The following is a 26,151-nucleotide window of genomic DNA, read 5'->3' as shown; positions in this document are numbered from 1 at the left end:
CAGGTAAAACAGTTCTTACAGAGGAGACAGGAGGCTTAGGTTTGCAACAAAAGTGAAACAGGCTCCTGCCTGGGGTTTTATTGTTCAAACCGGACAACTTAAACAGGCACAATTTCCGTGCTAAACAGTCAAATAATAATGTAAACCTCACCGGTTTGCAGTGTTACAGTCCATAGGAAAGTTCCTTGCGGTGGTAACAAACATTTGCCATTTGGAGTTGCAGTCAAACACACAGTTTGTTTCACAAAACACTTCACAGCGTGTGTTCAGAGGTTCTCTCTGACTCCCAGTACAACACACACCCACTCCCCGCCAGGCTCCCTTAAAACAGCCCCACCTGCGGACTAATTGGGCAGCATACTGAACTATATCCTTGCTCCAGGGTCCTAACCTGTCTTACCCTGGAGATTTAAAGGAGCCAATACCTCAGGCTGGGTGCTATATACCTCCCATCATATACAGGCAGCCTATTGGGACATAGCTCTTTGTCACATACCTCCCCCCTCTGTTCGAACCCGGGGTTTCGGACACCATTAGCCACCATACAGTGGACCCTTGACAAGGCATCTGCATTACCTTGCAGTTTGCCTGCTCGGTGTTCCACTGTAAAATTGAAATTCTGCAAGGAAAGGAACCAACGTGTGACCCTTGCATTTCTTTCTTTTGCCTGTGACATCCAGGTTAAGGGAGAGTGGTCCGTAATGAGCACAAACTGGCGGCCCAGAAGGTAGTACCGCAAAGCTTCCAGTGCCCATTTAATTGCTAAGCACTCCCGCTCAACAATACTATAATTTTTTTCTGCAGGGGTCAACTTCCTGCTCAAGTAGACCACTGGATGCTCTTCTTCCCCAACTAACTGTGACAATACCGCACCTAATCCAACACCAGAGGCATCAGTTTGCACAACAAATTTCTCTTTGAAGTCTGGTGCGACCAACACTGGATCTTGGCATAAAACCACTTTCAAATCATGGAATGCCTCCTCTGCCTCTGGACCCCACTTAATCATTGTGGACCCTTTCCCTTTGGTCAGGTCGGTCAAAGGAGCAGCCCTGCTTGCAAAATTTGGAATGAACCTACGATAATAGCCCACCATACCAAGAAAAGTACGAACCTGCTTTTTAGTGAGTGGCTGGGGCCAGTCTTTAATTGCCTCCACCTTGTTCACTTGAGGCTTGATAACACCTCTCCCTATAGTGTACCCCAGATAACGGGCTTCTTCCAAACCTAGGGCACATTTCTTGGGATTTGCCGTCAGGCCTGCTTCTCTAATGGAATTTAGGACGGCCTGTACTCTGGGGAGGTGACTTTGCCAATCCCTGCTAAAAATGACCACGTCATCCAAATAAGCAGAGGCAAAATGTTGATGAGGTCTAAGAATTTGGTCCATCATTCTTTGAAACGTGGCTGGGGCCCCCTGGAGGCCAAATGGCATACGAACATACTGGAAGAGCCCTTGTGGGGTAGAAAAGGCTGTTTTCTCCCTAGCTGTTTCTGACATTGGTACCTGCCAATACCCTCTAGTTAGGTCAAGAGTTGTTATGTACCTAGCAGGACCTAGTCGTTCAATCAACTCGTCAACCCTTGGCATAGGGTAAGCATCAAACTTTGAGACTTCATTTACCTTCCTGAAGTCATTGCAAAATCGTATAGACCCATCTGGTTTAGGAACAAGCACAATGGGACTATTCCACTCACTTACAGACTTCTCAATTACCCCCAAATCCAGCATCCTCTGCACTTCCTCGTCGACTGCCTGTCTACGGGCCTCTGGGATCCGATAGGGCTTAAGGCGGACCTGAACCTGAGGATCAGTAATGACATCATGTTTTATCAAATTTGTACAACCTGGTATGTCAGAAAACACCTCAGTGTTTCTTTGCAGAAACTCCCTGACTTCTTGCTTTTGTGGCTCTGACAAGGTTTCAGCTATTTTCACCTTTTGTATACCGTCCTGGGTAGGAGGAAGGGGTTGAATTATAGCCGTGAGGACTTCTCTGTCCTTCCAGGGTTTTATTAAGTTTACGTGGTAAAGCTGTTCTTTCTTCCTTTTATTTGGTTGGTAAACTTTATAGTTCACCTCACCTATTTTCTCGATTATTTCATACGGGCCCTGCCACTTAGCCAGGAACTTGCTCTCAACTGTTGGGACAAGAACCAATACTCGGTCCCCAGGGTTGAAAGTTCGAACCTTAGCTGAACGGTTGTAAACCCGACTCTGGGCCTTCTGTGCTTGCTGCATGTGTTCCCTGACTATGGGCATGACTGCAGCAATTCTATCCTGCATGAGGGTAACATGTTCCACCACACTCTTATGGGGTGTTACCTCTTGCTCCCAGGTCTCTTTTGCTACATCCAAGAGACCCCTGGGATGACGACCATACAATAGCTCAAAGGGCGAAAAACCTGTGGATGACTGGGGCACCTCTCTAATGGCGAACATAAGGTATGGCAGGAGACAGTCCCAATCCCTCCCATCCTTATCTACCACCTTCTTTAACATGTTTTTCAGGGTTTTGTTAAAGCGCTCTACCAACCCATCAGTCTGGGGGTGATAAACAGAAGTTCTTAACTGTTTAATTTTCAAGAGCTTACATAGTTCCTTCATAACCCGAGACATAAAGGGTGTACCCTGGTCTGTGAGGACTTCTTTAGGAATGCCAGTGCGGGTAAACATATAGAACAGCTCTTTAGCAATATTTTTGGAGGCTGTGTTTCTTAAAGGGACTGCCTCAGGATACCGCGTAGCATAATCCATAATTACGAGAATATACTGATGGCCCCGAGCTGACTTAACCAGTGGCCCTACCAAGTCCATTGCAATTCTTTCAAATGGGACCTCAATGATAGGCAATGGCACTAGAGGGCTACGGAAGTGAGGTACCGGGGCAGACAGTTGGCATTCTGGGCAAGAGTCACAATACCCCTTCACCTCCGCAAATATACCGGGCCAATAAAACCTTTGTAAAATTCGCTGTTGGGTTTTCTCCTGACGTAGGTGACCACCCAGGGGGTGAGTGTGGGCCAGGTCCAAGACCATTCGCCTATAGGGCTGGGGCACTAACAACTGCTCTACCACCCCCCCTTGGACTTTGTCAACCCGATACAGTAAATCTTGACTGACAGAAAAATGAGGGAATACACTCTCAGCCCCAGGTTCCTGAGGTTCACCATTAATTACCTTAACATTTTCCCAGGCCCTATTCAGGGTAGGGTCCCTTATTTGGGCTGTTCCAAAGTTAACCCGAGAGACCTCCAAGTCTGGCATATCGGATGCTTCGGAGGGCTCCAAGGGCAACTCTGTTTCACCTGCTAGTACCTCTAGGGGAAAATTATCTGCTTCAAGCATGGTCTCCCCTTCAGTTACTACCTCTGAGTTAGGTTTACAAACCCCTGGTGCATCCTTAGGAATCCCTTTCTCAGACCCCTGTGGAGAACCTTCCTTTCCCCAGAGCTTCCAAAAGAGGGGAAAGTCTCGTCCCAAAATTACACTATGCATCAAAACAGAGGAAACACCCACTTCATGACATGCAGTACCAGTAACAGTTTCAAATGTCACTATAGCAGTGGGATAACTTTTACAGTCTCCATGAATACAGAGCACCCCAAGATTACGTTCATTAACTTGGTCTGGGCTTACCAAACTGGCGTGCACCATTGTGACTAAGCTCCCGGAATCCAACAGAGCTTGAACAGACTTTCCACCCACCTTTACCACCGCCATATGCAAGTCAGTGTCTGCGGTGCACGCAGGGTGAGCAAACAACGACACCTGCTGAGCCGAGTGACAATCCATGGGCTCTGCAGGTAGTGGGCACCTGGCAGCAACATGACCCCACTCATTACATCGCCAGCATTGCACTTGGCCTCGACCCTTGGTTGGAGGGGACAGCTGAGTTTTGTCAGCTCCTTTAGACCATTCTATAGCCTTTTGGTCAGCCCCAGTATCCTGAGGCAACGAATCACTGGCTTTTCCTGGGGACCTTGCAGATGGATGTTTTGTGGCTGGCTTGCGGTGTTGTGGAAACGATCCTAAGTTGTCCTCAGCGGCAATATAACGTTCCACCATTTCCACCAGGTGATCGGCTGTCTGGGGATCTGCATGACTCACCCATCTCCTCAAGGATGGCGGAAGAGCTCTCAGAAAGCGATCCATAGTGACCCTTTCCACGACTTGAGGAGCTGACAGAGATTCTGGCTGCAGCCACTTTTTCACAAGATGAATTAAGTCATACATCTGGGCACGGGGAGACCTCTCTTGCTGGTATGACCACTTGTGCACCCGTTGAGCTCGCACGGCTGAGGTGACACCCAAGCGGTGGAGTATCTCCGTTTTTAACTTGTCATAGTCTTTGGCATCGGCTATGGTCAAATCAAAGTATGCCTTTTGCGAATCCCCAGTCAGAAAAGGCGCTACCAGACCTGCCCACTGGGACTTGGGCCAAGACTCCCTCTCGGCAGTCCTTTCAAAAGTATGCAGATATGCCTCAACATCATCATGTGGCGTCATCTTTTGCAGAAAACGACTGGCCTTAATGGAGCTATCTGTGTTAGGGGCCCCACTCGACACATTGGACCCCAGTGCAATCATCTGCTGTACCACATCCGTCAAGAGTTGTCGATCAGCCTCAACCGCCTTTGCTAATGCTGTCAGTTGAGCTGCAAGCAAACAATTAGTCTCTTGCTGGGTGGCCATACTCTGCCTCTGGATGGTATTGGTCTCTTGCTGGGCAGCATTTGCCTCCTGCTGACTAGCATTGACTTTGGCCAGCTGCAACACAAGTTCCTCCATGTTGTTGAACTACAACTCCCACAGTCTGCAGCAGATAGCACTGCCCTTTTAACAATGGTTGTCCTATTATGCTCACTGTCTCTCTGTTGCCCGCATCCGAAACACCATTTGTGGGGAATAGCTCAAAGCAGCCGGTAGGGCTCAGGTAAAACAGTTCTTACAGAGGAGACAGGAGGCTTAGGTTTGCAACAAAAGTGAAACAGGCTCCTGCCTGGGGTTTTATTGTTCAAACCGGACAACTTAAACAGGCACAATTTCCGTGCTAAACAGTCAAATAATAATGTAAACCTCACCGGTTTGCAGTGTTACAGTCCATAGGAAAGTTCCTTGCGGTGGTAACAAACATTTGCCATTTGGAGTTGCAGTCAAACACACAGTTTGTTTCACAAAACACTTCACAGCGTGTGTTCAGAGGTTCTCTCTGACTCCCAGTACAACACACACCCACTCCCCGCCAGGCTCCCTTAAAACAGCCCCACCTGCGGACTAATTGGGCAGCATACTGAACTATATCCTTGCTCCAGGGTCCTAACCTGTCTTACCCTGGAGATTTAAAGGAGCCAATACCTCAGGCTGGGTGCTATATACCTCCCATCATATACAGGCAGCCTATTGGGACATAGCTCTTTGTCACACATGTTAAACGAGAATGCCAAATATGTGAGCTCAGCTAGCCAAGTGGTGGTTCAAACCAGGGCAAGATGTTTGGTTCTAAGAAAAATACCATATACAGTACATGGCCCTATTTGGTTCTTGGGTGAAAGGCTCAATATATGTACAGGTCCAATAAAAGATCAGTCTGTATAGAAAGTTGGACCCTTACATGTGCCAATAGACATAGAGCTTTATATGTTCATATTAATTCTGCAGTTGATAGGACAATCTTAACACTTATCTGTTGTTCTTCTCTCTCTACAGCTTTCATCTGCTTTGCTTTTTGATGCAGTTTATGGAATAGTGAGTGCAGTACAAGAACTAAACCGGAGTCAGGAGATTGGAGTAAAGTCTCTGTCTTGTGGTTCTTCCCAAATCTGGCAACATGGCACAAGCCTCATGAACTACTTGAGAATGGTGAGAAATATCTAACGTTCACCTTTTCTTATACTCTTCAAAGGGATTGTTTCATGATTTTTATGGAGTCATTTTAATGTTGGTGTGTAGGCAGCCATCTCAAGCCATTGTGCCTGATCCCATGCTTGTAGAATGTACCCGGCACTTCACAATGGAATAGGTTTCAGATGAGCTATTGTTTCTTTTACTCAATGTAACCGGATGAGTCATAGCCAGACTCGGGTCTTTTACTATTGAATGCCATTTTTAGCAATGCAGGTGTCAGGGGGTTGTTATATTGTTAACTTTCCATTGTTTTGTTTATAGGCTGCTGAGGGAAAGGGAGGTGATATCATTCCAGCTTGCAGTACAGCAGTAAATACTGACTTAAGTTTATGAGAGCAAAAGTCACATTACGGAGGGCACCTGGGAAACGAAACTGTGTCTAGTTTCAAAATTAAAACTAAAAAAAAAAATCTGTTTGCTCTGGATATCAATACAGGATTCTGCTTGGGGAGTGCAATTAGCTGATGCATTTAAAAAAATTACTTAGAAATAAAATGAAAAAAACAAATAGTTTTCCTGTGACAGAATCCCCATTATGCCTTATGCTATGAGTGGCTGGCCCACAGTGAAATGTTAGCAAATGACATAATGATATCCTAGAGCAACACTGTATGATTATATTTCATAAAGTACATAGCCTGAAGGAAATAAATGTAAATATGAAGCTGTGTTTCTTAGCTGATCAGTCAGTGTGTAAGTTCAGAAAAAGGAAGCTTGGCATTGCCAGTGGGTTTCTGTGATTCTCTCTCTCCTGCACAGGTAGAGTTGGAAGGTCTCACTGGCCACATGGAATTCAATAGCAAAGGACAAAGATCAAACTATGATCTGAAGATCCTGCAATACACAAAGAATGGCTTTCGGGAGGTAAGAAAAAAAAGAATACATTCAAGAAATGTTAATTACTGGATTTTTTATTGGATGTATGTGAAACTATGTTTGAAGAATTGCAAGGAGGCTTGGCCTCCCAACATACTACATAACTCAAGATACTTATTAATTCTGTTTTTAAAGAAATAGGCAATACATTAAAAAAGAAAAATTGTTGTGCTGAAAATAAATCCTCAAAGTGTATAAAAATACAAATGTTAAGAGAAATCTTAAGGAATTTTCTTTAGACTAAAAATGTATCTCATGATCCACAGTGGAACACAGCTGCTGTGCTAAGAGGGCATGTTCAGACATCCTCAACACAGAGCATTTAAAGGAGAACTAAACCCTAAAAATGATTATGGCTAAAAATGCCATACTTTATATGCTGAATGTATTGCACCAGTGTAAACTTTCAGCTTCTCAGTAGCAGCAATGATCCAGAACATCACAATTGTCACAGGGGGTCACCATCTTGGAAAGTGTCTGCGACACTCACATTGGGATCTGAGCAGCTGTTGAGAAGATAAGCTTAGGGATTGTTGCAAATTATCAAGCAGAAAATGAGGTTGGCCTCATAAGCTAATGCTACAAGGCTAATTATTAAATTCCAATGCTAGTTGCACTGGTTTCTGCGCTGTCTTACAGAGCATGTGCAGTGAATCAACAAAAAAGAAGATGGGGAGCTACTGGGGCTGCTTTCGATGGACAAATCTTCCCTACTAAAATCCTGTGGTTGCCTTGGGCTGGTACAGAAGCCCAAAACATAACGTGCAGCATTTCTAGCCTATTTAGTTAAGCTTTAGGTCTCCTTTAACATCACTGTGTCCTTCCATTACAGAAGTTCTGCATTTTTTATTATATGTATCAGGTGATTGAAAGCTTTCAAACAGCAAATAAATTATTAACTAATATTCAGAAGGCTGGTTGAGGGATTTGCATTCTTTCTAAAATGATTATATTACATATGGAATAGTGAGTGCAGTACATTACATTCAGATTTATTCATTGAGGAACTAAGAACTACCAGGCCGTATGTCCAGCCTGTGCTTGCCTCTTTACACATCCTAGAGTTTTAGCATCAAACTACTTGAAAATGCAATCATTAGACACTTGGCTGTGGGGCTTGAAAATGACAAGAAATCAAACCACACAGCATTCATATTGGGATGACATAAAGTGTTACATATTAAATGACTCTGCAAATGTTAATGTTGTACTATTTCTGTACTTTCTATGACTAGCTGGGATATTACCATTCTTCTAATGTGGCTGCAAATGTAAGGGCTGCCTGTCAGACAGATAATTGCAGGAGGTACAGAAATTATGCCTCTCTGGCTGTTTAAGAGCCACCTATCTATTCAGAGTATGCCTCTCACTAACTGGTAGACACCCTCAGATACCACAAGGACTGAACTGAATGAGGTTTACTGAATGCTTGCTGCGAATGCTACGACTAGGAGTTAAATAGAAATTGAAATAGTGTTCTGGCTGTGATGTTAGACATCCATTCACTCCAGCCTTTATAGATTACATTTTGGAGTAATGGACTATATTGAAAACATTTTTTATTTTGCACAGCCTATCCATTTAATCAGTTTTTATTTTTATACTGAACAATTCCTTTAAAGAAAGCGTACATTTATGTATTGTATGCAATATAATTAACTAGGGCATAGAGGAAACCAAACAAAACACACTTTTGGACATATGATGTACAACTAGTAGTCAGGGCTGCTCCTGCCATGTAGAATATATGGCACCGCTCGCATACACCCTGGCCTTCTTTGATGGTTTGCCTGGTGCACAGTGATGGAGGGATTGGCACCCACCCAGACAAACAATTCCAAAGGATTCACTGGCACTCAAGGCTAGTTCAAGCAGGTACAAACTCTTGTGTACTTATTTGCAGTTGTGCAACGTTTCGGGGTTGTACCCCTTTGTCAAGCATGCATCTACACTAAAGAGCTTAAACGTGACAGTCTACATCTAATCATGTAATAGTGTGGGTGACTGAATACAGATCCATGTGCCATCCCACCACAAGTGAGACAACCAGTACATCTATAGCAGGCAAGTTTGTTCAATGCACTCAACCAAGTGGGGGGTTTCTGCTTGTTTGAGGTCCTTTACCATACGTAAATCACCAAGGTCGATCAAACAATTTTTCATCTATTAATCAGGGCAGTCCTTATTTCCTTACTGTCTGTAGAAAAGGTGTTAGTGAAAATGAGTGTTGTGTAAATCACCAAGAAAACCTGATCCCAATATGTATGTATGTATGTATGTATATATATATATATATATATATATATATATATATATATATATATATATATATATATATATATTGTTGAACATAAGCATAAGACCCTGTTTTCTCACAAGTTAGTCATCAGCACTTTACAGAAATTGTTCATCATTCACGTCAGTTCCTACCTCCATTGGGCTTCTGCAAGCATGGAGAGAAGCCACATTTTGAATACAGATTACAGCTGTACAATATTGTTGCGTCTAAGCTTTCCCTATTGTTATAGGACCCCCTTGTTTTCCCCATATAGGGAATTATCTGCTATTTTACAGATCTGATTTAGAGAGCTTGGAATTGGAATATTCTTCTCACTTTGGAGTCAATGGAGGACGAAAGCAGAGAAATATTTCCTGCAGCAGAAAAACAGCAGGGACACAAGATATTAATGGCTTGCTTAGTTCTGTAATAGGCAAAGCAGGTGCTTAGCCAGGCTTGAATTTATGTATCATTTATGTACTTCATCTGCACAGTAAAAAATATAGCTCTGCTGCGTTATATGATGAGGAATGTTTAGAGAGGAAAATAAGAGGTAAAAGAGCAAATGAACTTGACTGGATGTGATAAATGAAGGAATAGAAGAAATTATAGAGAAAGGTTACTAAAGGAACAGTAATATGGAACATTATGAGATGGTACACAAGGAGAAATAAGAATATATATATGATTATAAACCAATATTACATTGTACGGGTTACAAACAGCAGAAACAATTACAGGGAAAGTAGCCCAGTAACTGAGTGACCATGAACTGTGCTGTAACCTGCCTTAATGAACAGTATACAAAATATCACTCTTGCCATCGGGCTGTCTCTTTTTTGACCCTACAGGCAGGACCACCAACAGAAATCACAGGGCCCCATACGACAAAATTTCCTGGGCCCCCTGGGCTGCGCCCAGCGCTAACCCTACCTAAATGTCCGCCCTCCCCACCCCACAGGTCCGCCCTCCACCACATAGTAAAAAAACCAGAAAAAAAATTGGTGGCTAGGGTTCCCACATGTTAATAAAAAATAAAGATATTGGTGGTCAGGGCCCCCCATAAAAAAAAAAAACATTTGTGGCCAGGGGCCCCCCCATTAAAAAATATTGGTGGCTAGGACCCCACATGAGAAAAAAAAAATTGGTGGCCAGGGCTCCCCCCACGTTACAAGAAAATTGGTGGCCAGGGCCCCTTAAACGTCCATGCCTTCCCAAAGTTAGCAGCTCTCAGAAAGATGGGGGGCTCGGCTAATCAAGTAAGTGTGGCGTGGCCAGGCCCCCCTTACCCTCGGGCCCCCTACAACTCTCCCCCCTGTCCCCCCTGATGCTGCCCTGCCTACAGGTATGGGATATATTATCTGGAATGCTTGGGACACAATTAATCCATAAAATTGTTTTGCCACCAATATGGATTTCTGCAGATTAGTTCTGGTCAAATACACAGTATTGTTTTATTATTAAAAAGAAAAAGGAAATAGTTTTAAAAAAATAAATGATTAGCTTAAAATGGACTCTATAGGAAATGGCCTTCCCATAATTTAGCGCTTTCTGGATAAGGTATTTCCAGATATGAGATCCATACCTGTTTACATTAACAGCTGAGGTCGATATACAAAAGAAGAAATTACACAACCCTTTTCCAGAATAGAAGACGGCATGGCGAAACAACATCAGCCATTGTCTTTCTGTAAAATAACTTACCTTTTGTGTTTCCAATGTTCTTGAGTACCTCTGTTCCAAATAAAGTGCCTCTGCCTGACTACTCTCACCTAGTCTCATCACTGCAATTCGGTAGGATAAAATATTGTGATAAATACTGCTCATAGTTCCTAGGTGATACAAGAGACTGCACAGTAAAACATGACCAGAGGGGGCATTTAACGGATGGAATTTAATCCTTATTGTTGGTAAATATACTCCTTTGTTAGCATCAGTAAGAAAAAAAATCTAAACCGATGCAGCATCGTGTCTCAGTGGGCAAGAGCATTAGAAATTTCTCATTACAGCTGCCAAGGCTGATTCTAATAGGAGCGGGCTGCTTTCTGGCACTTTCACCTGTCAAATTATGGCTATGGGTTGACACTGCGTCATCTTCCCAGCTGTAAGGCAAGGAAAGGGGATTTCTTTTGAATAGTTTTAAAGTCAGACTTATTAAATGTTAAAATTACAGATCTGGGGTTTATGCTTGATGCAGGCATCATGGAGTTCTCCAGAAATCTCACAACAGAACACATTACTTTTCCTTGCTTACACACTAAGAATAATAAGCCCAACTGTGCCCAGATGCCACGAATCAATGATTTTTACAGAACTATTACTCAGATATTTCAGCAGTTGATGTGTTATTTCAGAGTGCCAGAGAAACATCTGTACAAATTCCTGTTTGATGGAAACTGCCAAGGGTAAATAACTATTAGATTTGCTGTGGATTAAGGTATTGGATGGTGCACTATGAATCACAGTATTGTACAGTTCAAAGAGAGCAAGAGCAAGTGTTAATATCCAAGGATTATCTGAATGACCCTATTGCTTCTGTTACGTGAATGTGATAGGGACCTTAGAATCTCCTCTGGGAAAGAGCTTGAAGTGAATGATAATAACATGTCAGGACTCTATACATGAAAGATTATGATACAGGTGCATGGGACCGTTTATTCAGAATGCTCGGACCTGGCGTTTTCCAGATAAGGAGGCTTTCGGTAATTTGGATTTCCATGCCTTAAGTCTACTAAGAAAATCATTTAAATATGAATTAAACCAAATAAGATTATTTTGCCTCCAAAAAGGAGTAATTATATTTTATATGGGATCGAGCACAAGGTACTGTTTTAATATTACAGAGAAAAAGAAAATCATATTAAAAAAAGTGAATTATTTGAATAAATATAGAGTCTATGGGACATGGCCATCCCATAATTTGGAGCTTTATGGATAACGGGTTTCCAGATAACGACTTCTATACGTGTTTGTAAATATATGGAATAGTTGGATAATGGACAAGTAACATTTGGATATGCATGATGTACAGTTCCAGCATCTACTACCAGACAGCGGGTTATGGAGGTATAAAAGGCTCTACCAACACTAACATTCCAAATAGCAAAATCAGCCATATTTCATGAAATTCTCTACTTACACCCTTTTAAATATTTTATAAACATAAAATTTTGACCAGAATGTCTAATGTTTTACCATTTTAGTCTCATTCACTAGGGATGTGACTAATCCACTATTTTAGGATTCGAGCGACTCCTTTGTGAAAGATTTGGCCGAATGCCAAATTGAATCCGAGCCCTAATTTGCTTATATAAATTAGGGAAACGAAGGGGGGAAAGAGATCCACCTGGGTAAAAAAAATTTGACTTCTCGTTTGTGTGATGAAAAGTGATGTGATTTTTTGGATTCGGATTCAGTTCAGCCAGGCACTTGGATTCAACTGAATCCTGCTGAAAAAGGCCAAAACCAAAAGCCAAAACTGCAGAATCCTAATCCGAATCCTGGATTCGGTCTAACCTTAATGTTCACTCAAGTTATTTCAGCCATCTTTCCACTAGAATGCAACAAATGGATAGCCATAGGAGCTATTTAAACTTATGTTAATAGTGGTTAATAGCAGTAACTGGTAAATAGCAGTAACTGGTAATGGGTAACCTTCAAATCCACAGTAAAGATTGGCAAAGATTGTTCCATGCAGTTGAGGAATGTTCAGTACAGTCAGAGTACTGAAATTCACTGATGAAGAGTTTGATGAAAAGTTTGTTTAATAAGAGTGTCCATCACTGTTAGTGATTGTGTCTTCATAATGCTTTAATATTATTATTATTATTATTATTATTATTATTATTATTATTAAAGAACAATGTTCATATAACCTATAGCCCCTGAGATATTTGGTTGTATGTTCGAGTACATAATTATCTGCAAGATTATTGCATTGAGTGATATTTCTAGTCCCCACACAAATTTTCATCAATCAATATTTAGGGGGTTATTTTAAACCATACAATTGAGGAGAGCACTCAAGAGCAGTAAACTGCTGTGGTTGTGTTATTATTCAAGACTACTTAAGACTACTTATTTACACAACATGTTTTGGGACTTACATGCCCTTTCTCACTTGAGAAAGGCCCAAAACCTGTTGTGTAAATAGTAATCTTGAATAACAACACAGCCAGAACAATTTACTGCTCCTTGAGTGCTCTCTTCATTTGTATGGTTTAAAGTATTCCCATCGGGATTTCGGTAACCCGTAGGAGGATTGATACATTCTTACTCTTAATTTGGCTAAGGCAATGCAGGGGAACAGTCTACAATTTAGGGGGTTATTTATGAATGGTCAAGTTTGTGAGGTTTTTTTCTACCACAAATAAACTCACAATTTGAATGTTTACTTATTTATAAAAAAAAAAAAAAAAAAAAAACCCTGAATGTAAAAAACTTGATTGCATGCAATCAGGGGGAGAAAACTGGAATACTCAAATTGATCGAGTTATAAGCTAAAAAAAAAAAAAACCTTAAATACCTTGAATCTATCAAGTTTTTGAGCGAAAACCACTGTAAAAAAAAAACAAAAATCATGAAGTCAAAAAACATCCAATGACTCAACAGGTTTTAGCTGGAGTATTTTCGGATTCAGGCTTTTTGCAGGTTTGGGGCATAATAAATCTTTAAAAAAAATGTATCCCAAAAAATTTGAGATTTTAGTGAAATTACCTTCGAAAAACTAAAATGTTTCAGAAAAACACAACTCGACCTTTAATAAATAACCCTTCTTAATCACCCATATATGTAGAAAGCATTATCCCTTATTCACACTTATTGGAAATTTAGGGCTCATCAATCCTATTCTGTGTAATTTGGTTCAGCTTTTCTCCCCGCCAATACAGTTAATATATACAGCCTGGTCTTGCTATAGAGAATACAAAAAGTCTACAGGAGAAGACAATAGGGATCATTCAACACAAGCTTCTATGTGCCTCAATCCTGCCTCCTGTTCTAAATTTAACTCAGTTAAGCCTATTGATGCAGGGGAACTCTGAAGCCATCTCTCAACCAGCTTTCAATTAATAATGTGAGTAACCAGGATTTGGTGGAGACAGGTCATTGTATGTGACTGCCATGTCATGCACCAATATATCCACCAAAACATGGTGGTATGCAAAACTTTTGCTTCTGTGACTGTTCCAAGTTTCAAGCTTTGCTGAAATGGCAATTCAAAACTATAGACTTGGAAAAATGTTTTGTATTGCGCAGAAAAGCTGCATTAAATGGATTTAACACAACAAGTGCAATGGCTTTCACTGTACAAGTGGCACATAAAGCACTTTGTTGCCTGAGGGAAGTTGCTTCTCCACTGAGCAACAAAGCATCTGAAAATGCCAACAGAATCCATCCAAATCAGGCATAATTACACCATTATGACATTTTCAAAATATCTGTATACAGGAGCGTCTGAAGTTTTTTTGTACATGTGCCATGCATGTCATTTAGAATCAGAGATTTCAATGGCACACAGAGCTGCTCTGTGTGCTATTGGATTCTCTTATGCTACGCATTTTGAAGTTGCCAAATCTCTATCATTGTGCACCGGGCTAATCGCAATTGGAGAGGTTAAGGGTGTGCAATGGCTACTTGTATTCCTATCCATGCATGTCATATAACCCATAGGAGTTTTACCCACAGTCGCTTTGTTCAAATGCATTTAAATATATCTAAAGGAAATTATTTCATTTATATTTTTTTTTTGAAAATGCAAGTTACAAAAATATTATTTTATATTCTCTTTGTGTTCCAAAACTAGAGCATGCTGTGATAAATAGCGACATCACCAAAACACAGACTTGACAACTCCTGGGTACAAACAGATAGAACAAAGTGGATTAGCTCATGCTCTTCAATGCTATCAAACCTTTGACTCCACCACCAGTCAATCATGAAAAAATGCCTATGTGTATAAGCCATTAGCGTTAAACAGCTCCTTGTCACTTATTCAATTCTGCTCTGCATTAAAACATGCCATAAAATGTTTTGGCAGTTGTGTGCTAGTCATTAAAAATAAAATAGGAAAAATAGTGTGGAAAGTGACATGCTGTATCAGAAGGGTCGGACTGGAGCCTTGGGGCCCACCGGGTCTGCAAAACAAAGGGGCCGGCCCTCCTGACAGTCCCCAGGGGCCCCCATGTGACGTCTAAGGCTAAGGCCACACTAGGCGATAGCGCCGCGATTTGACTCGCGGCGACTTTTCGCCGCGACTTTTAAGCCGCAATCGCTGGGGAAACTTTTGCGCTGGCGTCTATGGGGAATCGCCAGCGTAAAAACACACGCGGCGATCTTTTTTCTATTGTCGCTCGAAATCGCCTAGCGAGGCAATTTCGAGCGACAGTAGAGAAAAGATCGCCGCGTGTGTTTTTACGCTGGTGATTTTTCGCGATTCCCCATAGACGCCAGCGCAAAAGTTTCCCCAGCGATTGCGGCTTAAAAGTCGCCGCGAAAAGTCGCCGCGAGTCAAATCGCGGCGCTATCGCCTAGTGTGGCCTTAGCCTAAACTCTCGGTGAGCATGCGCTGAAAAAGTTGTGCCGTGCATGTGCATGAAAAAAGCCGCACTGTGTGTTTCACAATGAGTCATTTAGATGTTAATTTACTAATAAAGAAATTGGGGCTCATTTGTCAACACTGGGCAAATTTGCCCATGGGCAGTTACACATAGCAACCAATCAGTGATTAGCTTTTTGAAACCAGCTGCAAGTAGAACAATGAATGCAGCAATCTGATTGGTTGCTGCCCATGGGCAAATTTGCCCGGTGTTGATAAATGAGCCCCATTAAGTTACTCTATTGTAGTCACCCAAACCAACCAAGGTAAGCCCATATATCTTTTTACAGCTACAATTTACCCATTTATCAGCAGCTAGATGGGATACAATCAGCCATTGCACTTACCTTGGTATCAGTGGTTCTGCTTTCACATGGTTCCTATCCTATTTCTCTAGGTACCTTTTGCATATAATGTTTCCAACAGGACCTCTTTACCAGTTAATTTCAACATTGCTTATCCGGAAGTGTCTGTTTAGAGCGTCTTCTGTGAATTCTATTCACAATGATAAAAAAAAAAATTAAAACAGGCTTTGTTTTATGGCTCTAAATTAATCAGCTGTATCCATGCTATTAAAAAATGTTTATTAGGACATGTAAATGAGTAAGTGCCCATTTGGTACGAAAATTGATTTTTCAAATTTTTGTTAATACTTAGGGGCAGATTTATCAAGGGTTGAATTTCGAGATTCGAATAAAAAAAGACCAACCAAAATGTATTAAAAAATATTTTTTTTTCCTTTGTGTGAATAGTCCGTATTCGTACGAATTCGAATCGTACAAAGTATTTCCAAAAAAACCCTTAGATTTTTCAAAGACCACCAATTGAAACAGCTTCTAGTAGGTCCTCCATAGGCTAAAACAGCAATTCGGCAGGTTTTAGATGATGAATGGTCAAAGTCTAATTTTTAATGATACAGTACATGATAAATTTCAATATCGCCAGGACCACTTTTAGCTCACAATTAGGCAGGACGGCTGATAGGGCAATTACCATTTACGGATCAGGAGGGGACTCATTGTGGGTGAAGGGGTTGGAGGCTCTTGTGGATCCGAAGGTGACTACTTGTAGCTATTTTGATGTGCCTGAGGCACACTGTACTCCACCGAACGGTGTTTCTCACCGTTACCAATTAGACAAGTGTGTTTAGCTTCTCACTATAGGGGAGGGATCTCGAACTGGGTGAAGGGGTTGGCATTGTGAGGGGTATCCTCTGGGTGACTTTGTTGGTGATTACACTACATCACGGTGACATTTTGAATATGCTACATAATAATTTTGAATATTAGTCGATTACTAGTTATACAGGTGCAATAGCACATAACCTCTTGAACCCACCTATTGCCTGGTCAATCAGCCTCCTGCAGCTAACTGGTATTTTAATGTTGCACACTGGACATTTGTTTTAATGTTATATTAAAAGTTATGTTTTAATTTAACCACCTCATATGAGCTTCGGAGGTTATGGATGAGAGGGTGCAGCTGTATGGGGCAGCTCTTTCATTTCTCCTTTTAAAACATTACTTCTGAATCTGACCTCTCCTTTTTCTCTGTGATAATAAAACATTACCTTGTACTTGATCCAGACTAAGATATAATTAATCCTTATTGGAAGCAAAACCAACCAGATAACAGAAGCAGAATGGTGAGGCAACTCAAGGTCAGGAACAAGCCGGGGTCAGAACCAGGAAGTCACACGTGGGACAGGATCATGAAGCAAGGGACAAGCAAAGCCATATTCAGAGCACCTAGGAGCAAGCACACTTGACCTATAACAAGCAGTGAGTCAGTGCAGAGCAGGGGGTTATATAGCCAGACTAATGGCAAATACTGAGCACATGTAGCCACAGCTGAGTTCACCATGACTACCAGGGAATATACCAATAATAGTGAACCAGGACCTTAGCTGTCTGTCTGTATAGCACAGCAGTATAAGAAACTACATAGCAACCTGCAGGTCACTGATTCAAACCCAGGCAGAATGTTACATGCTCAACTTCTTCATTGGTTTGTCTTTATTCTGTTTTAGAAGATACTTATTTCCAGAGCAGAAAAAAGGGCAGACACCTCTTGTAACATTTCATTTTGTATTAAATATTTCCCAATCAGATAGACAAAGGTTGACATAAGCTTTGTATAACAGCTGAACTGCACATAATTGACACCATAATCTGGGAATTTTGAATTGTGTTGTTGGAAGCAATAATTGAGCCACCATCCACTCCCAGCATCTCTGTATAATAAATGTATGGAATGCATTAAAGACAGTCAAGACAATTGGTGTTTTCTGCTTGTTCAGTTGCATTAGGGGTGTTACTTCGAAATAGAGAAATAAAAACAGCCATGAGATTATTGATATGACTTGTGGTATATGAGTTTATGTATTATTGTCCAATGACTCTCTGACTTTTAAAAACCTTATATTTTCCAAACGGGGGTACATTTTTTCCATATATAATGGTTTTATATATATATATATATATATATATATATATATATATATAAAACCATTATTTCACTAAGTGAAAAAAGAGAGTTATCTTTGGGGTGAGAAAGACTATACCAGCTTTCCTCTTTGTTTAGCATGATCTTTTCCAAAGACACCATTAGGCGGGGGTTGGGAGAGCAGGCATTGAGGAGAGAGTCACCTCCCCATAATATAAAATGAAAAAACACACTGAAATGCCGCTCATGCCTTTTTATTGGGTGCACATGGGTGAGGCTTGATATATTTATATATATATATATATATATATATATATATATATATATATATATAAAATAAGGTTTAGGAATAGGGTCCAGTCACTGTTACGGGTGAATTCAAGTGAACCTGTAAACAGAGGTTTCATTAAACAGATACACAGATACAATGGGCGCTGTGTTTCGTCCCTTGTCACTGGGCACAAGTGTTAAAACATGCCCAAGGATGTGTTAGTATTTGTGTCCAGCCTTACCCCCCAAAAATAAATAAATACAGGTATTGGATCTGTTATCCAGAAAGCTCCAAATTACGGAAGGGCCATCTTCCATAGACTCCAATTCATCCAAATTTGTTAAAAACGATTTCCCTTTTCTCTGTGATAATAAAACATATTGATCCAAACTAAGATACAATTAATCCTTACTGGAAGCAAAACCAACCTAATGGGTTTATTTAATGTTTACATGATTTTTTAGTATACTTAAGGTATGGTGATCTAAATTGTGGAAAGACCCCCTTCTCCGGAAACAGGTCCCATACCATGTACTTTAGTATTCATTTCTGGAAGGTACCTGTCTACATTCTTAATACTACATAGATGGAGAGCAAGGGGAAAAAATCCTGGCAACAAAAGCCAAAAATAAAATAAAAATCCTTGATTATGAAGAAAAGGGGTGATATTAAAATTGTCTGTTATCCTCTGCCTTTTACAAGTAATTTATAATTATTTATAATTCATTTGCATAAGATTCAGATTTTCCTTCACTCAAGCAAATTGTTAATCTAGACTGATAGCTAGACTTGTATTGTATATACTCAATGCATGTTGCAGTATAGAGGTGCAGTATGCAGAATAGCAATACAAGACATTCTTTCATTTTTTTTTTGTGGCAGCTGTGCCTTCTACCACAATATTGGCCCTATGGGAATATTATTACTGGGCATAGAATCCAAAAAGGCACTTGCTTCTACCTGCCCAATTTATTATTTGTTCCTGCTGCATTGCAAATACCACTTCATCATAAAGCACAGAGTTACATGGTCTCCAAGGCATAATTTAAGTATAAACTTAAACTGCTGTCAGAATAAAAAGTATATACTTTTGCTTGAAGACAATGTGTAATGTTGCAACAAATGTTCTGCATTACTTTCGAAAAAATGATAAGCAACACTTGTGCCTGCATGGTGGAATTCTTTCTTGATACTTGCAGCACTATCTATGTTTACCTCTCTTGCTTTATGGCTATAATTCTAGATATACTATAAGGACCAGAGCTTCTATCCAGTAATCAATTATTTTTTATCAGAATGGCTCAGTAACATTTCCACATATTACCCTGCTGTTTGGAGCTGCCTGTGGCCAATTTAACAATGAAAAAGATTATGAGGAAAAATAAATGGATATGGCTATGGGATCTAGTATCTGGAAAGCGATTTTTCAGAAAGCTCAGAAGTAGGCATGACATTTTTATATAGTTATACTTAAGTAAATAATTAAAAAAATATATATTTAACCTGTAATAATAAAAATATGCCTTTTCCCATGATGGTAACTATGCTAGAATATATTCATGTTGGTGGGAAAACAATCCTTTTAGGTTCAAAAAGCCTTTTTATATTGTGATATCAATTATGTAAAGACTCCTTATTCCCTGAAAAGACTCCTTAGCTAGGAATTCCAGATAATACATCTGGGCTTTGAATTTCTAAATATATAAAATATAAATTTCTAATAACAGAAAACAACAGAACACTATTCTGTTATCCAGAATGCTCGGGACCATGGGTTTTTCTGATAACGGGTCTTTCCCTGATTTGTACCTTCATACTGTAAGTCTACTAGAAAATCATGTAAACATTAAATAAACCCAATAGGCTGGTTATTCTTCCAATAAGGATTAATTATATCTTTATTTGGATCAAGTAAAGGTACTGTTTTTTTTATTACAGAGAAAAGGGAAATCTTTTATTAAAATTTGGATAAAATGGAGCCTCTGGGGCATATTTACTAATGTGTGAATTTTCTCTTCACCTAACTTCACCAAACTTCCCCTCATTTCGCCAGGTGTATTTTCACAACATATCTCCATATTTGCTAAAAATCATAAGTTCACTTTTTCAAGAGAAAAGTGGTGAATTTTCTCCTGGCGTAAAATTCTCTGCAAAAATTTGCCAGTATATTTCCCCATACAATAGTAGTGGGGAAAATTTTCTAGAGAATTTTTGCTAGAGAATTTTCACCATGGAGAAAAGTAGCATGGAAAGGGCAGTGTAGATTGCGATCTAAAAGTGGCTGCTCTATGTTTATAATGGGAGTTTGACCCTGGCAAAGTACACTTTGGAGAAAAAGAAACCTTTAGAACTTTGATAAATTACCGAATTTTCGCTAGAGAATAGTGGCTGGCAAAACTAACTTCTCTGGCACTGAGCTTTTTCACTAAAAAAATTGTCCTCTTAGCCTTTTAGAAAACCTGCAAATTTGCTGGGAATTGACATTTTGGAAATTTTCGCCAAAAAAACACAAATCGCCCTAAAGTTCCCCTATGTGAGACGGCCTTTCTGTAATTCTGAGCTTTCTGCATAACAGGTTTTTGGATAATGGATCCCATACATGCAAAAACTCTTGACATAGCCACTTATAGTCTTCATGTATTATGTCCTTATTAGGACTAATGAATAGAGGGAATAATATTTTGTACCCTTAATTATGGAAAATACTCTCTACAACATTGTAACAGATGGTAAAAAAATTCCTTGCTGGGTTACTAACACATCTAAATCAGAAAATAAAGTGGAAATAGCAGGCAGCTCACACCCTTTGCTAACACCCAAGACACACTGTAGCGGGAGACTTATAACTGGCGCTGCTCTGCTAAGAGCCTTCCTTTGAAACCAAATTGATTTTGTAGTTTGCATTTTAATGAGCACAGGGAACAAGGATAGGTATTGGGTTGTGACGGGACTTTTAAATAGACAGAGATATTGGATGCTGCGCTAAGGTTTCTTGTATTAAATGAGCTAAATATCTAAACGTATGACATAAATGTAAGATCGCTGCATCGTAACCTTTCACAACAGCAAAGCTAAATGCACATTACACACACACACACACACATATATATATATATATATATATATATATATATATATATATATATATATATATATATTCAAAGATACAATATCATCATAAAACTTTCAATAATACTAAACCATTTTTAGTGCAGTGTTAAATTGCATTTCTGATTCAGAATTGATTCCCAGCTGTGTATATCTTCATAAAATATATATTTCTGCCTTTTGATGCTTGTTCTACAATAGATACACTTTCCTGCCACACATATTCTAAAATATAAGGATATTTAATTGACTTGCATATTTTTGACCTGTATGTTCAGTGTGTGTCTTTGTAGAGCACATGATGCTGTAAAAATATCGGACCAAGGGAACTGTGGAGAGGGTTTAATTGAAGGCTTTATATAGAAATTAAATTACTGTATATACTGTAAATATTTACTGGTATGAGACCTGTTATCCAGAATGCTCAGGACCTGAGATTTTCTGTTTTGGCTTTCAATAAGGACTAATTATACTTTAGTTAGGATCAAGTACAGGGTACTGTTTTATTATTACAGAGAAAAAGGAAATCATTTTGGATTATTTGGATAAAATGGAGACAATGAGAGACTACCTTTCCGTAATCCAGAGCTTTTTGTAAAATGGGTTCCCGGATGATGGATCCCATACCTGTATAGCAGTTGGCCTATTTTTGGGGAGGCTATATTCATTATTGGGGAGGCTAAATACATATTCATAACCTCACCCCAAAAATGCAAAAAAGGGAATATTGAGATATTGTAATTAAAATATAATCATTTCTACAAATCTTGCTGAAACTGCCAACATTTGGATTAAGTTATGTATAAACACATTTAGGTTTTTTTGCATTTCAAACCCTGTAAGTATAATAAAAATAATCCTCATCCTCACCATAGGCACATAACATAACAAAAAGTGTTTGCTAATATTAATATGTCCGCCTTTAGATATCGATGATGTTTGTTTCTAAACGTTGTCGTTTCTCATACATATTAGCAGACTACAGTTACATTGGAACACAGAATATGTCAGAGCAGCAGATGGTTAACAAGTACCACATAGCTTGAATGTGTTCGGCTCACTGTGAAGCATCAGTTTTTCTTAGTTTCTTGACCATTTGTAAATATGAAAGCAAAAATGAAGAAACTTTGTCAAACAAAAACCATTTTTTTCTGCATTACTGTTAAAAGCCAGGTCAGACAGACTGTGTATTCTTATCCCTTGGCCTCTGATGAGCCTTTTGCTCCTTAAGTATAAGGATGTCCAACATTTAGGCTGCATCTGTTTCTGAACTACAGTAGCATTCCACTCATAGGCCAAATTTACTAAATGGCAAATTTTTGCCTCTGAAGATTTCGCATAATTTCATCAAATGTTAATTCACAGCCAAATTTACTAAATGGCAAATTTTTGCCTCTGAAGATTTCGCACAATTTCATCAAATGTTAATTCACATGCAGATACATGTATTTATCTCGGTAAATGAGCATTGGCTTACTTTCACCAGCACAAACTTTTCTAAGCAACTTTTCTTTAGAGTTACTTTCTTCCTAACAAAACTTTATCAACATACTTACGCTTACATCAATTTAAATATAGCTGGGACATACAGATCATATATATGTCTTTGTTAGTGATTGTTGTTGAAATTGCTGGTAGTGGTCACTTATTATTAAAAATGTCCAAAGAAGCAAAATAAAGACAAAAGAGATCTGCTATTGTCCTAAACACGAGGCCACCCTAAAACAAATGTAGCTTGATCTTTATATGGTTAATCCCACATTAAAATATGAAAAAACTCCAATGTTTTGTCTTTTTTATAACTTTTTTGGCATACAGGATATGATGTCAATGACATAAGATTGTTGAGGATAAATATAAATTTGCGGAGTAACAATCATTCGTGCTGAAACGACACAAAACTTCTCTAGCACTGAGCTTCTTCCCTGTGAATGGTCTTTTTGGCAAATTTTCACTAGAAAAGTCCACTTCCTCCTATAGTGAATCTGCCCCATAGACACAACTGAACCATCAAAGAGATGAAAATATGGCCAACCAGTATTCTGTACAATTATGCAACCATCATATTCTTGTTGTACACAAAGAGTCCTTTCCCTTAGTGTTTATTATACAGGCCTTCCACATTAGCAGGAGTGCATTGCTTTGCATGTGTTCATGTGATAGATATCATATTTGACAGATCGTTATGGGGAATAACAATAATACACTTATATCACTACAGCAGGCACAGGGTAGTAGATACAAACAATATTATAAATCAAGACAGAGTTCAGTTTAGCTGACAAGTCAGAAATGAATTAACCCTGTGCTACCCCCAGACTTCATACATAGTAATGAGAGGGTGTTCCTCAAACTCAGCATAAATTCTGGAAGAGACTGTTATGATCATGCTATAGAGGTTCCAGTACTACTGGGGGCATGATCACTATTCACCTTTACCTCAAGGGACACAAGACCACACAACTGTGTTGTTTTTATCATTTTTATTTTATAACTGTATGAACTGTAATTGTATGATATTAGGATAACTGTTGATATTATTCCACAGTCTTGTCAACCGTAATATATATCCACTGCCCACTTCATGGGATATTAAATATAAAATTGAATACATTTTATGTATGTGCTCAAAACCCAGCCTGTCTGAAGATTTGCCTTAAGCGGTTAGGTCATTGTGCATCGTGGAACTATAGCTAACCTGTTCGCGAGTTTTGTGCATAGCAACTAGAATTTGAATGCAAATTAACCCTTAACTGTTAGTAGAAAGTGTGTGCGCTTACAGTATTTAAAGGAACAGTAACACCAAAAAATGTAAGTGCTTTAAAGTAATGAAAATATCATGTACTGTTGCCCTGCACTGGTAAAACTGATCTGTTTGCTTCAGAAACACTACTATAGTTGATATAAACAAGCTGCTGTGTAGCAATGGCGGAAATTGAAAAACGGCTATATGGCACAGGTTAACTAATGGATAACAGATAACACCATTAGACAGACAGAGCTTATCTGCTATCTACTGTGTAACCTGAGCCTTTTCTCCTTTGAATGGCTGCCCCCATTGCTACACAGCAGCTTATTTATATAAACAATAGTAGTGTTTCTTAAGCAAACAAAGCAGTTTTAGCAGTGCAGGGCAATACTGCATTATATTTTCATTACTTTAAAACACTTTTATTTTTTGATGTTACTGTTCCTTTATCCAGCGTGTGCTACAGCAGGACAATTTCACTGGCAGGGACAGGGACTTTAGGAAAGGAGGGGGTCTGTTGGGTAGCCAGTAAACTACCATGGTGGCAGCGATTAACTAGTGGTTGACTGGTGTCTGATGTATGACTGGTGTATGCAGGGGTGCAGTGAGAGTGTACATGGCCACCACCTGAATGGAAGCAGTTCTGTTCAGTATTATGCAAACAGTTTCTTACATATAATTTCCACTGAGCATAAGTGTTAGCGAATGCTGGAATTAGCAGTTCAAAGTATGTCAGAATATGGTTGGCCTAACCCACCCATGGTCTGCAGGTGGTACACATGGCACAATCTTGTAACCTTTCAGCTGTTCAATTATGCTCCCCAATGGCTGTTTAATGATTCCAGGAATGGTAGGTAAATAACATGTTGTACATCTCTCAATCTTCTACAATACTAGCATTGCCCTTAGCTTTGGGTTTGTATGATGTGACCAAAGAGCTAAGCAAAAGCCAACAACTGAAAGATGCAATGTCAAGAAAAAACCTTGACTTAAGTCTAAGGTGTGTTTGCAAGCTATGTGTCAGGGCGTCCCATTTACATTCTAACATTAACTGTAATATATTTGATGAAGATCAGCCAATTTTAAATGCTACAATATATCTGTTATTTTTCTTTTAGATTGGACAATGGCATGTCACAAATGGACTCACAATGGATAAGAGATATTTTTCTCTCAATGCCTCAGACAGTTTGGTTAATAAGACTCTCATAGTCACAACTATCCTAGTAAGTCACATCTTTTCTGGGTCTTTGGAATACGAATACAGAAAAATGGCTATTATTGGTATAATCCCATAACAATGATTGGCATCCTTGTCTAAATTAGTGTTTTTTCTCCTACTATTTTGGTGTATTATGTATTATTATTACTATAAAAAATATAATAGGCGAATGAGAAACACATGGTCTTATTCATGATCCTATAGAATTCAATTGAGTTTAAGAGGCAGATTAAATATGACGTGGAAAATGTATCTCCTAGTTCAGGTCCAGATTTCACCATGAACTTATCTCACTGTTTATAACATGAAAAAGTAAATGGGAAAAACTGGAACTAAATTACAGAAATATTTTTTTTCTCCTTAGATTGAATCTCACCCATAAGTTTTCACAAGATGCACCATAAAATCGTGTTTTCTAATTGATTTGAATAGGGCTCTTGATATGGTCCTGATTGTCTAAAGGTGGCCATACATGGAGAGATCCGCCCTAGGGCCCAACGATCAGATCCTAACGATGCCCAAACGGGCGGTCGGATCGCGGGACCGCATCAACGAATAGATGCGGCCGCAATCCGACGGGATTTTCTGTCCCATCTGATCGAGATCTGGCCGACTTTCGGCCAGATCTCGATCGGTGAAGCCCATCGGGGGGCCCCTTACACGGGCCAATAAGCTCACGGTCTGTCGGCAGCTTTTATC

The 26,151-nt window shown here is 39.6% G+C and overlaps 1 protein-coding gene across 3 annotated transcripts in view; it reads left to right on the top strand.

The window, feature by feature from the left end:
• The window catches only part of grik4.L (glutamate receptor, ionotropic, kainate 4 L homeolog), a 344,981-nt gene that overhangs the window by 259,252 nt on the left and 59,578 nt on the right, over positions 1–26,151 (top strand). For all 3 annotated transcript variants that reach the window (XM_041569223.1, XM_018225767.2, XM_041569222.1), the window contains exons 10-12: positions 5,711–5,863; positions 6,668–6,772; positions 25,349–25,456. In XM_041569223.1, coding sequence (XP_041425157.1) covers positions 5,711–5,863; positions 6,668–6,772; positions 25,349–25,456 — 366 coding nt within the window. The remainder of the gene's footprint in view (positions 1–5,710; positions 5,864–6,667; positions 6,773–25,348; positions 25,457–26,151) is intronic.

The sequence above is a fragment of the Xenopus laevis genome, chromosome 7L, assembly GCF_017654675.1.
Source record: "Xenopus laevis strain J_2021 chromosome 7L, Xenopus_laevis_v10.1, whole genome shotgun sequence".
Lineage (NCBI taxonomy): Eukaryota > Metazoa > Chordata > Amphibia > Anura > Pipidae > Xenopus > Xenopus laevis.
The sequence above is the reverse complement of the archived record's forward strand: the minus strand, read 5'-3'. Positions and strand labels throughout refer to the sequence as shown.